The sequence below is a fragment of the Saccoglossus kowalevskii genome, chromosome 16 (assembly GCF_978046115.1).
Source record: "Saccoglossus kowalevskii chromosome 16, keSacKowa6.1, whole genome shotgun sequence".
Classification (NCBI taxonomy): domain Eukaryota; kingdom Metazoa; phylum Hemichordata; class Enteropneusta; family Harrimaniidae; genus Saccoglossus; species Saccoglossus kowalevskii.
This window is the reverse complement of record NC_140656.1, coordinates 13125776-13138802: the sequence shown is the minus strand read 5'-3', so window position 1 is coordinate 13138802 and position 13027 is coordinate 13125776. Positions and strand designations below refer to the sequence as shown.

The following is a 13027-nucleotide window of genomic DNA, read 5'->3' as shown; positions in this document are numbered from 1 at the left end:
CCCATGATTTCAATTGGTCTTTCCCTTACTCTATTACAGGAACTTAAGCCATTGGTGGCTCTTGATCCACCCCTACACCACCCAAGTGATCTTTCTGTTCCTCCCCATAATTTCAATTGGTCTTTCCCTTACTCTATTACAGGAAATCAAGCCACTGGTAGCTCTTGATCCACCCCTACACCACCCGAGTGATCTTTTTGTTCCTCCCTATGATTTCAATTGGTCTTTCCCTTACTCTATTACAGGAACTCAAGCCACTGGTAGCTCTTGAAACCACCCCTACACCACCCAAGTGATCTTTTTGTTCCTCCCTATGATTCCAATTGGTCTTTCCCTTACTCTATTACAGGAACTCAAGCCACTGGTAGCTCTTGATCCACCCCTATACCAGCCGAGTAATTTTTTTGTTCTTCCCATGATTTCAATTGGTCTTTCCCTTACTCTATTACAGGAACTCAAGCCACTGGTAGCTCTTGATCCACCCCTATACCAGCCAAGTGATCTTTTTGTTCCTCCCCATGATTTCAATTGGTCTTTCCCTTACTCTATTACAGGAACTTAAGCCATTGGTGGCTCTTGATCCACCCCTATACCACCCAAGTGATCTTTTTGTTCCTCCCTATGATTTCAATTGGTCTTTCCCTTACTGTATTACAGGAACTCAAGCCACTGGTAGCTCTTGAAACCACCCCTACACCACCCAAGTGATCTTTCTGTTCCTCCCCATAATTTCAATTGGTCTTTCCCTTACTCTATTACAGGAAATCAAGCCACTGGTAGCTCTTGATCCACCCCTACACCACCCAAGTGATCTTTTGTTCCTCCCTATGATTTCAATTGGTCTTTCCCTTACTCTATTACAGGAACTCAAGCCACTGGTAGCTCTTGAAACCACCCCTACACCACCCAAGTGATCTTTTTGTTCCTCCCTATGATTCCAATTGGTCTTTCCCTTACTCTATTACAGGAACTCAAGCCACTGGTAGCTCTTGATCCACCCTTATACCAGCCGAGTAATCTTTTTGTTCTTCCCATGATTTCAATTGGTCTTTCCCTTACTCTGTTACAGGAACTCAAGCCACTGGTAGCTCTTGATCCACCCCTATACCAGCCAAGTGATCTTTTTGTTCCTTCCAATGATTTCAATTGGTCTTTCCCTTACTCTATTACAGGAACTCAAGCCATTGGTGACTCTTGATCCACCCCTATACCAGCCGAGTGATCTTTCTGTTCCTCCCCACGATTTCAATTTCGTTATCCCTTACTCTATTACAGGAACTCAAGCCACTGGTAGCTCATGATCCACCCCTATACCAGCCAAGTGATCTTTCTGTTCCTCCCCAAAATTTCAATTGGTCTATCCCTTACTCTATTACAGGAACTCAAGCCATTGGTGGCTCTTGATCCACCCCTATACCAGCCGAGTGATCTTGTTCTAGAAAATGGACGTAAAGTCTTAACTGATATAGATTATGATGCATATGATGCCCAAGTTTTTAAGATCCCATCACATGTCAAGCATGGGTAAGAGCACATTTCTATTTTCTCTACTTTGTATTACATCGCTTTATTTTCTATATTGGAAGTGTTAATTATAATTGATCAAATCAAAGCTGATGATATTTAATCTGTTCATGCATGCCCTGAGATGCAGTTTTTGAATAACCGAATGGCCTAATTATGGGTGCATCTTAGCACTAAAAGTCTTGTACTGCGATCAAACTCCCTATTGACGACAACATAAACAAATCAGAGCTACCCAACTGCTACTAAAAAAGGGGTAGTCAACTTACCGAAAATAAAAAACAAAATTGTTTAGTTGTAAAATCAAACAAAAGCTGCATCATCCAGAATGTTGTAAATATCCAAATTAAAGCTGATTACGGTAAACTACACTTATACTGTTCGTGTGTTGGGCTAACAGTTTTTGTGATAATATCGGCAGTGTTATAGTGTGTACTTGTAGGTGATGTGAGTAGTTGAGTTTCAAACTGGATATATAATTAGAATCATATTTGTATTTTTATAGTATTCGTCATGTTTTCACAACCACAAAGTATTCAGCTTCAGGGATTTTGCAACCAGTTGGATTGGCGTGAAAACAAACTCAGTTTTGTTTCATACACCTGCCGACAGTGCAGTGTGACATTAAAGTACCATGACATCCTAATCACAAACAATGGCGGCCTGGTGTGCTGTTGACGCAGAAATAACAACAATACAGGTTTCTCATTGCCGCTACTTTGTCTTGTTTATACAGTTTAAAATATAAAACCAACACCAGTGATCATTCGTCATCGCACGGCAGTCGATAAAATGTAACTGCTACCGTTAAATCTCTATTAGAAGCTGCATCCCTATTATTCTTTTTGAACAATTGAGTACCAAAAATTTCTCATATGTGTAGATGCTCTAATAGAAGCCGCATCTCCTCTATTTCATTGTACCATTTTAATAGAAGCCGTGGCTTATAATATGGATTTGACAGTGCAATTGTCTCAGTCATAACATGAAACAGTGTGGTCAGAATTAATTTGTTGTAGGTTTAATGTTTTTTATTGTAATTAACCCTCCTGACTGATATTATCTTCTCTTCATCAGGCTGCCAAATCACTACCTGGCACCAACAAGATTTGAGAGATACACAGACAGGGTTACTAAGGTTGGTCTAAAAACTATAAATGTACATGACACTGTTGTTACTTTCAACGTCATGTCATGGATGCATGGAATATCCCATATCATTTGATCTAAACACACTTTGTAATCCCCTGTGTTTTGTGTTTGCAGCCTTACATTGAACGTTTTTTTTTTCTAGCTGTTTTTTTATTTATTTTTGCAGAGACGTCAGGCGTGGGGTAGGATGGCATCAGTAGAATTAAAACCTGTCACCAGTGACGTTGAAGTACCATCCAAGTCTTATTCCAGTGATGCAGTACAAATCCCTAGATCTAGAACCAGAGCAATCACCATCAGTGGTTGCAGTAGACGTTCATCACATGAAAGAAGTAAGTCTATCCACAGCTTGTTACATGTATGGCCTGCCTATGTTAACAGGTGCATTGGCCACAATATGCTTGTGTAAGTGTTGCCTTAATTATTTATGTCAAGAATTCCTAGTCTGTGAGCTTTCAGGTGTTGTTAATTCAGGTGTTGACTTAATACATTATGAACTGCATCTGTTTCTAACGGGCATTTCTAGTGCCTTGAGCTGATGTTATTCAAACCCTGATGACTGATAATAAGTTATTAACTGTATTAACCTCTCAGTTTCTTACAAGACTTGGTAGTCTGTGTGCCTTGAGCTGATGTCATTCAAACCCTGATGACTCATAAAAAAAAAAAAAACTATAAACTGTATTAACCTGTGAGGGTCTTGAAGTCCTGAATAATTTTGACAGTGCCCCCCCCCCCCTTTCTCCAAATTTGTTGTGGCTTGTGAGTTGTTGATCTAGTTATATCTTACTTTTAACTCAGCTTTGTTTTAAAAATCCAATTTGTATTTTTTTCAGAAATGTTGAGCAAGAGTTTCCATGAAAGTGGTTCAGTAGAGGAGAATGATAGTCTTCCAAAGCGTACTATTGTTGGCAGTGCTAGCATGGTGACTGACCATCCATTCAGCAAAGCATGGCCATATGCACAGCGGCAAAGAAGAGCACTTATTAATCCGTTTGCACCTAGTCAAATGTTTGACAGACTGACTTCCAATAAGAGAAGATGGACTCACACATTTCCTATAGGTGATTTTGCGATTACTTTCAGATCTTGCAGAAAGGTGCAAACCGAACTTCTGCCAAGAAATCAAATGATTCGATTTTCAACTTGAATTTTTATAGTTAAATGTCACAATCCTGATCTTTCCAAAAGAAATATGGTGTTCCTTGATCAAAAACACATTATGAAGCATGGAAATATCCAAAAAGTACCTTCGTGTTTGTTGAATTCCACACAATGTTTTGACACCACTATGATGCGATGAATTTATTTATTTATTCAAGCTTTTTGCAAAAAAACAACTTAAAAAAAGTTGTCACATAGTGTATTTTGGCACGATAGTGATGATTAAACGGAAGACAATTATATATAACTAGTTGCTAGTTAGCTGAATGTGCACCTAATATGACTAGTTGCTAGCTAGCTAAAAGTACACCTAATATGACTAGTTGCTAGTTAGCTGAAGGTGCACCTAATGTGACTAGTTGCGAGTTAGCTGAAGGTACACCTAATATGACTAGTTGCTAGTTAGCTGAAGGTACACCTAATATGACTAGTTGCTAGTTAGCTGAAGATGCATCTAATATGGCTAGTTGCTAGTTAGATAAAAGTACACCTAATGTGACTAGTTGCTAGTTAGCTGAAGGTACACCTAATATGACTAGTTGCTAGTTAGCTGAAGGTGCATCTAATATGGCTAGTTGCTAGCTAGCTTAAAGTACACCTAATATGACTAGTTGCGAGTTAGCTGAAGGTGCATCTAATATGACTAGTTGCTAGTTAGCTGAATATGCACCTAATATGACTAGTTGCTAGTTAGCTGAAGGTACACCTAATATGACTAGTTGCTAGTTAGCTGAAGGAGCACCTTATATGGCTAGTTGCTAGTTAGATAAAAGTACACCTAATGTGACTAGTTGCGGGTTAGCTGAAGGTACACCTAATATGACTAGTTGCTAGTTAGCTGAAGGTACACCTAATATGACTAGTTGCTAGTTAGCTGAAGGAGCACCTTATATGGCTAGTTGCTAATTAGATAAAAGTACACCTAATGTGACTAGTTGCGAGTTAGCTGAAGGTACACCTAATATGACTAGTTGCTAGTTAGCTGAAGGTACACCTAATATGACTAGTTGCTAGTTAGCTGAAGGAGCATCTAATATGGCTAGTTGCTAGTTAGATAAAAGTACACCTAATGTGACTAGTTGCGAGTTAGCTGAAGGTACACCTAATATGACTAGTTGCTAGTTAGCTGAAGGTACACCTAATATGACTAGTTGCTAGTTAGCTGAAGGTACACCTAATATGACTAGTTGCTAGTTAGCTGAAGGAGCACCTTATATGGCTAGTTGCTAGTTAGATAAAAGTACATCTAATGTGACTAGTTGCGAGTTAGCTGAAGGTACACCTAATATGACTAGTTGCTAGTTAGCTGAAGGTACACCTAATATGACTAGTTGCGAGTTAGCTGAAGGTACACCTAATATGACTAGTTGCGAGTTAGCTGAAGGTACACCTAATATGACTAGTTGCTAGTTAGCTGAAGGTACACCTAATATGACTAGTTGCTAGTTAGCTGAAGGAGCACCTTATATGGCTAGTTGCTAGTTAGATAAAAGTACACCTAATGTGACTAGTTGCTAGTTAGCTGAAGGTGCACCTAATGTGACTAGTTGCGAGTTAGCTGAAGGTACACCTAATATGACTAGTTGCTAGTTAGCTGAAGGTACACCTAATATGACTAGTTGCTAGTTAGCTGAAGGTACACCTAATATGACTAGTTGCTAGTTAGCTGAAGGTGCATCTAATATGGCTAGTTGCTAGTTAGATAAAAGTACACCTAATGTGACTAGTTGCGAGTTAGCTGAAGGTGCACCTAATATGACTAGTTGCGAGTTAGCTGAAGGTGCACCTAATATGACTAGTTGCGAGTTAGCTGAAGGTGCATCTAATATGACTAGTTGCTAGTTAGCTGAAGGTACACCTAATATGACTAGTTGCTAGTTAGCTGAAGGAGCACCTTATATGGCTAGTTGCTAGTTAGATAAAAGTACACCAAATATCACTAGTTGCTAGTTAGCTAAAAGTACACCTGATATGACTAGTTGCTAGTTAGCTGAAGGTGCATTTAATATGACTAGTTGCTAGTTAGCTGAATATGCACCTAACTATTCATAACTATTCATAAAGTTGGTCCTGCACTGTCACAGGGTGCTAGTTGGGTTGAGCTAAGGTTTCAAATTGTCCCAAACAAATGACACCCATAACACCCCTGTGAACTGGGTCCTTTAATAATTCGAAACTTAAGACAGTTGTATAATTTATATGCGACATAAACAACAAGTACACGCTACACGAGTAAGGCTTAAACAACGTACTTTATTCCACACACCTAAAAGATGGGCAGGAAATGCCTGACCCGTTACAAGGGGTAGTGGGGTACACGTTGTTTTGTTACACAAAAATATAACACTAGAAATATAATTCAGTAATAATATTGTAATATTTCCACACGGGAAAAGGGTAGTGGATTACGTTATACTATTACGGGGAAATGCCTAAATCGATAATGTAAATAATTGTCTAACATAGAATCTTGCATGCATGCATAAAACTAAGAGACAAACGTACATAACAAACAACGGACGCAAATAATATACTGGCGATCGGACACAGCCCTACCTACATACAGTTTCTTCAAAGTAGATGAAAACGGGTCTTTGCGTGATAACGGTGCATTTTCCAGCGAGTCTCTGCTAACGGTGGCGACGACGGTAATTACAGAACGCAGTCAGAAGCACTGTAGTCGTAGAATACACGCTGCACACTCAGTCGAGCACGATACCAATCAATTACAGAGTTTATCTGTCCAATATTCGTAACTTGTAGAAGGAGAGTGGTCTGGGTGGATTCCCTTGCACCGCAGTACACCTCCGTAGCCAGTAACATAAATTAGAAGGCACATCCAGTTCAGAACCAAAATCGGGAATGTCATTCACTGGCGAGTTTCCCCACTCGTTAACTGCAGTAGGCCGGAATTGGCCAATAGAATTATCTTTATGATGCACATTCCGTAGATCACAATACATTAATTTGTATGACAATACACAGTGTATTGTTCTAACGTTACTTGCAAACGCGTGATTAGTAGACACGTAAAAAATGGTATACTGCCAGCAACGGCGAACCGACGTCCTCCAGAATAGATCACAAACTCCCATGATGCAATATTATTCAATGGCTTACTGTGGTACCTACAAGATCGGACATCCACATTTGATCACATGAACGTTCAGATCGGGTTCTATCAAAGTCCGCTTCCCTAGTGCTGACTAAAAGAAACATCTTGCCACTCTATATTTAACAATTATCTATCGCCAAAAACAACATTGCCTATCTATCGCCGTAAGACAAACACAAAACGCCACCATCACGACATACAACATAAACATGATTTAATGTTTGACATTCGTGACATGCACCCAAAGTGTTGCTAGAATGGGCTGTATTGAAAGAACAAAAAGCAACCTACCGTATTAGTCTTCAAAAACTTAATTTAATTTTACGACATGTTGTCAAATTCACTTATACAAGAAATTAAAGGAAGGTCTTAACAATGTTTGAGTGGGCAGATAATGATCGAATGTAAATATCACCATCTCATAAAACACTTCTGGTTCAGGGCTATGCATGATACACTATAGTGTATGATTCTTTACCTCTAAGGTCCATCTGGCAAAGCAATGCAGACACACCACCAACTCACTTTACTAGACAACATTGACGACGAACCATATGGATGTTCACCACCGACCAGGAAAGTCACGGCTGCAGCTTCGGCTGCTGTGGAATTCCGAAAGAAAGTGTCAGTGCATGCTAGAACCACAGACTCAGACTCTCAAAATTCGTTTGGTTTTCACTCGTCTGCCAGTATGTCGAGTATGTCTAGCAATGTCTCACTGCAGAGTCTTGGTGCTGAGAGTGTGAAAACAGTGCAGAGTATTGGCAGTGTAATCAACACACATGAACTCACTACAGGTTAGGGTTATTTTCTTTTGCTTAATTTTTTATTCCACTGTGCAAGCTGCACCGCATTTGTAATATTGTAGCTATTCTTCCCTTGTATTGAGAACTTAAATTTTGATTGTGAGAATATAAATTGATAGCATTTCACTAGACCACAAAATACCCAAGATGTTTCTATTCTTAAATAATAATGCTGCCAAAGACAACTTTTGTTCTCGTTCACAAAATTAAAATGACATATTAATTTTTTTTTATTTTTTCCTTAATTTTGATCAAGATCTATATCCAGTATGATATTATGTCCATTTGGATCAAAATTATCAACAAATATTCCAAAAAACACATAAAAATAGGCAAAATGCTGTACTAAAATTTGTGTGAAAAAACTATGATGCACAAAAAGTTAAAACCTGAAGTCACATGTTACACTGAGAAATTTTATTAATAAATTCTGATTTTTCTATTATTATTGCTGTAGAGTATGCATACAGAGGGCGAAGTGAAACATTAACCTCTCATCGTCCTGCGGCTCATAGCGGGCCGAACAGTAGTCTTCCTAAAAACATGAAAGAAGGATGGTACTGGGGAGTGACAGGTGAACAGGAATGGTCTCCTCTCATGCAAACTGGTAGGCAATATTTTTGTTATATCTCCACTCTACATACAGCAATAAAAAAAATCTGTCTAAAGCGAACACTTACATTAGTGTTCAGTGTACACAGGTCGGGAACACAAATATTTGTGGTTTTACTATAATTCACAGGGCAATGCTCAGATTCTGAATGTATGTATATATTGAATCATTAAAATATTATATTAAAATATTAAAATATTTTGAATATAGAAACACCTCAATCTGTAATTTATGTAAGCGGATTTGCTGATTGAATAGAGCAAATACGATATATATAGATATGTCAAGTTCAAGGGTACAGTGATTAGTGTGTTCAAATCAATGGAGTTCTGGGTTTGATTCTTTTAGCTAGCTGACAACTCAAGTAGTATGAATCACTGCACATCTGCCCTGCCTTCCAAATAAGCGGTATTTGGTTTTGCACTCTGATTCGCACATGCACTAGCAATTAGCAGCAAATGTAAAAATTATCTGCCGCAAAAATAAATTAAAAACAAATATGACAAATGAGAATAAAAAAAAGACATATGTATAAAACATTGTATAAAACAAGAAAATTATGTATTCGTGTGATCTCAGTGTTATCTCCCACCCTTATAAACAGCTTGATTTTTTTATTTATTAATTATTTGTTTTGTTTTTTATCTCCAGGGGTTGATTGGAAGTCCCTAATATGGCCTGCGTGCCTTCCGCTCACTACCGACTTTTACCCCAAAGATAGTGAGCTGAATAAATCATACAAAGAATCTATGTACACCCTTCTTGCTGATGAAATCCTTGTCGGCACAAAGAAACTCTCGGTGGAGCAAGTATACAAAGAGATAATCTCTCAGCGACTGATGCAGGGCTGTCAATTGATTGTGATGTCTCGCAAGACTCCCAAACCCAAATCAGCCACATCTATGAGTGGACGGAATTATCAGGTAATGTAATTTAGCATTGATAGTTTACACTATGCAGTCGTATGTGACTTTGTTAGTATTCATCTACAAGCAAGGGTGTGTTGTAGAGATATAGAGAAACGCTCACCTGTACTCAGTACAGCCAGTACCTCCATGGTACAGCTTTCCGTACTTAATTAGTGTTAAATGCTTGCCACACGCGAAACCAGCAGTTCTGGTGTTCCCGGTTGCTTAGCAACCATGTGTTGTAAAAAAGGGGAAAGTACTAATGACATTGTCAGAAGAATACGGGCAGGTATTTTACTGCCAGGCATGGGGATTCTGCAGTCTCTCTTATTACCTTTGAAAGTTTACGAATTATTTGTAAAATATAGAAATGTGAGGCACTTAAGGAAGTCAGTCTATCTTTCTCTAGATACTGTATTCATCAATTTAAACTGCCCGCCTCAAATCATAAATCCATAATCTTTGAAGTAACAATCGTAGTCACTGATCAATGAGTGACAATTAACCAAATATGCATGTTATGTAAATTATGCTTTGTTCACAGGAGGCGTCATTTGAATATTTTCTCAGCATGGGCCGTACGTTCCATCGATTTAGTTTGAGTGAAGAAGTAATCTCTGTCTACAAGTATAGACCAAGGTAGATAAAACCAATAGGCGATTTTCCGTACAATTGCGAGATCTCGCGAGATGCATGAAAGACGCGTGTCGAATGTCTGCCGCAAAAATCAAACGATTTGATTTTGAACTAGAATTTCTTTATTTCGTAGCTTACATTGACCGGCCGATCTTCGACAGAGGAATATTGTTTCCGAATACCCTTACTTAATCGAAATTGCCTATCATCAAATGTGTACAGCACATTATTAAGCATGGAAATGTCCCCCCAAATACTTTCGCGTTTGTCGAATCCCACGTGATGTTTGACGCGACTACGACGCTATGACCTTTGTTTGTCCTGTTTTTACGTTCGATTTCACGCATAACGCGTGATTCTCGCAGTGAACGGAAAATGGTCTATTCAAAATATTACTTTTAATCTCTTTTCGCATAATTAAAGCTTGACAATGTTCAGATCATACTGAAAATCACTAAAAGTGCTTTAGCCAGAAAGTCGCAATGAATTTTTTAAAATTAAAGTTACCACAAAAACGTTAAAATTACTGAATTCCAAAAATTTTTTGTTTACAGTATTCATATTTTCTACAATTGGTCCTCTTTGGATGAAGTCCAAAACATTTCTTGGATATGCAACATTGTATGAAAGTTGATACAAAGACATACATAATGATGTACATATGCATGTCAATTGTTTTTTTGTTTCATTCACCTTTGATCGTAAGGTGGCAAGTTTTGTAAAAAAATAATATTAGAATTTGTTTATCAACCATTTCTCTGGCTTGCCTGAGCCATTTTTATTTGTCCTCAGTACATAAAAAATGCTCAAAATGCCTTTTCAGCGAAAATTAATTCCAGCGAAAATAAAGTATTCCACAGTATTTTAGTATAAGAAGATAGCCAGCTCCAAATAAAAAATGTCTTTTTGATAAATATTTAAACACATTATTGATAACAATAGAAATTTCAATACCATTTCTAATTTCTATACTTTTAGACATCTGTACTCGAACCCAACTGTAGAATATAGATACCAACTATGGACTGTTGATAAGAAAGACTACGAACCAGCCACGGCTCTCTTCCGTCCATCCAAGCTAGGTGATCAGAGAGAACAGATTACAGATGAATTCAACTGGAACTATTTGGATAATTATGTCTGTGCTTGTGAGGACTATGGCTTAATGGAGGTAATGAGAAGATACAGATTTAGTGTTTGAAAAGTGTGTCAAAAAAATGGCTATTATTTCTACATTTTTCTTTATATTCAAGCAAGTGTCACCTGACTCAAGTATCATTAAAATGATACTGGACAAATAATTATGAATATAGCATTTGGCCGACTGGTGGCCATTTTTAGTTTTAAAACTTGTCTTTTTGTTAGCAACAATAGTTATGATGCATTGTAAATAGACTATAGCAGAGATAAGATAATAAGAGATACATTTTGGAGCAAATATTTTTAGTTCCCATTTGGACGCAGTCCGAAAAAGGGACTTGTGGATTGATCTCTGTGCGTCTGTGCGTGTATCCGTGTGTCTGGACCTATATCATAGACATTCCTGGACCAATTATATTCAAACTTCACACATACATCATACATAATATTATACACATGCACATCAATTTGTTTCACGTTCTGATTCAAAATTGCCAAATTGAGGCCATTTTTGTGCTGAAAAAATCATCAAAAATTTAGCATTTGTAGCATTTATGGATTGATTTTGTTTAAACTTGTACATACATTAGACATTATCGATTCCTGATTCAGATCATTTTATTTTTCAGATTAGATTCAAAATGACTGATTGGCGGCCATTTTGTTTTAATGAATGCGCTTCTAGAGCCATATCTCTGACATGCTTTGACTGATTATGTTCAAATTTTATATATTCATTATACATTATGTTTCATTTGTAGTTTCTGTGTACATTGATTGATTTACTACACCAGTGTGTGTGTACAAGTCATTCAAATTTTCATTTTCGAGATTGAACTTTGAATCCATTTCCTCACTGGTTTAGCCTCACTGCTTCTCATGTACGTTTATGGGATTCATTTATAATACTTGTAAATTTCTATTATTAGACTTAAGGGAAAAACAAGGTTTCGCTTCTTGTTGCAATTGAAAAATGATGTAATATTTTTTTTTGCATTATTGCACTGAAATTAATTAATCATTTATTTATTTAAATAAAGCTTTCAAATATGTATATTGAAGATTGATTTGGATCAACGAACCATCCTTTGAAACAGAAAATAAACATTTCTCCATTTCAAAAATTTGTGAGGTGCACGATGACAAAAAGCTAAAGTTTTTTTTTTTTTTTAGTCCTTTAGTTGTTTTCAGTGTAAGTGACTTCCAGTGAAAATAATAAGTAATTTATTCACCTTTTTGTGTTTACTAAAATGTCTCTGATCACAACTTTTATAATAGCCAGGGGTTTTTCTAGAAAAAAACTGCAAGAGGGAGCACTGCAATTCAGCGGTGCCACCAAGTGGAGGAGATACAGTAGGGTTCTCTCTACCAGAGTTAGAAAAGTTAAAATGGAGCATTCTATGGCTTCCTTGGGGCCAAAATTACTATCAGACAGGTGACAGTTGAAGACTGTGGCCACATGTGATCCCTGGTCAATCAGAATTGGATAAGGGGGCGCATGGCCATGCACCCCTGTTCCCTTGTTAAAAAAAAATCCCTGATAGCAAATGCAACCTATTTTTCTCAACATGCATGTTTTTTTATAGTCTCTGAAGTACTGGAGGAGTCGTTTCCTCCTGCTCCCAGCATGCAATGCAGCCACAAAGAAAATCACCGATGGGAGTAGTGAAACATTTGATATCTACACAACTGAGGAGTCAAACCCATCCATTGAAAAATTTGAAGGTTTCCTTAGATTCATAGAGGGTTTGAATAGAATCAGACGACCACCCGGCTCAATGAGAAAACAGATGGTGAGACATGAACTGTGCTCCTTAACTTAGTGAAAATTTAGATTTTTTGAGATTTGAATATTTTGTGAGGTCACTAAGAGTTATATTGTCTTGAAACTCTTACAATACACCCTTTCGGGATCATTGCTTGATTCATTAGCTTCACAAAGTCAAGGAATTGCATGTTAAATTCATGT

At 37.5% G+C, this 13027-nt stretch overlaps 1 protein-coding gene across 1 annotated transcript in view; it reads left to right on the top strand.

Annotated features, from left to right (window-relative positions):
- Positions 1 to 13027, top strand: part of LOC100372192 (GATOR1 complex protein DEPDC5-like) — a 65357-nt gene that overhangs the window by 15348 nt on the left and 36982 nt on the right. Inside the window, exons 13-22 of the mRNA XM_085491083.1 lie at positions 1379 to 1524; positions 2602 to 2662; positions 2843 to 3008; positions 3513 to 3740; positions 7441 to 7752; positions 8219 to 8368; positions 9026 to 9297; positions 9827 to 9921; positions 10897 to 11089; positions 12645 to 12851. Of these exons, the coding sequence (XP_085347209.1) occupies positions 1379 to 1524; positions 2602 to 2662; positions 2843 to 3008; positions 3513 to 3740; positions 7441 to 7752; positions 8219 to 8368; positions 9026 to 9297; positions 9827 to 9921; positions 10897 to 11089; positions 12645 to 12851 (1830 nt within the window). The remainder of the gene's footprint in view (positions 1 to 1378; positions 1525 to 2601; positions 2663 to 2842; positions 3009 to 3512; positions 3741 to 7440; positions 7753 to 8218; positions 8369 to 9025; positions 9298 to 9826; positions 9922 to 10896; positions 11090 to 12644; positions 12852 to 13027) is intronic.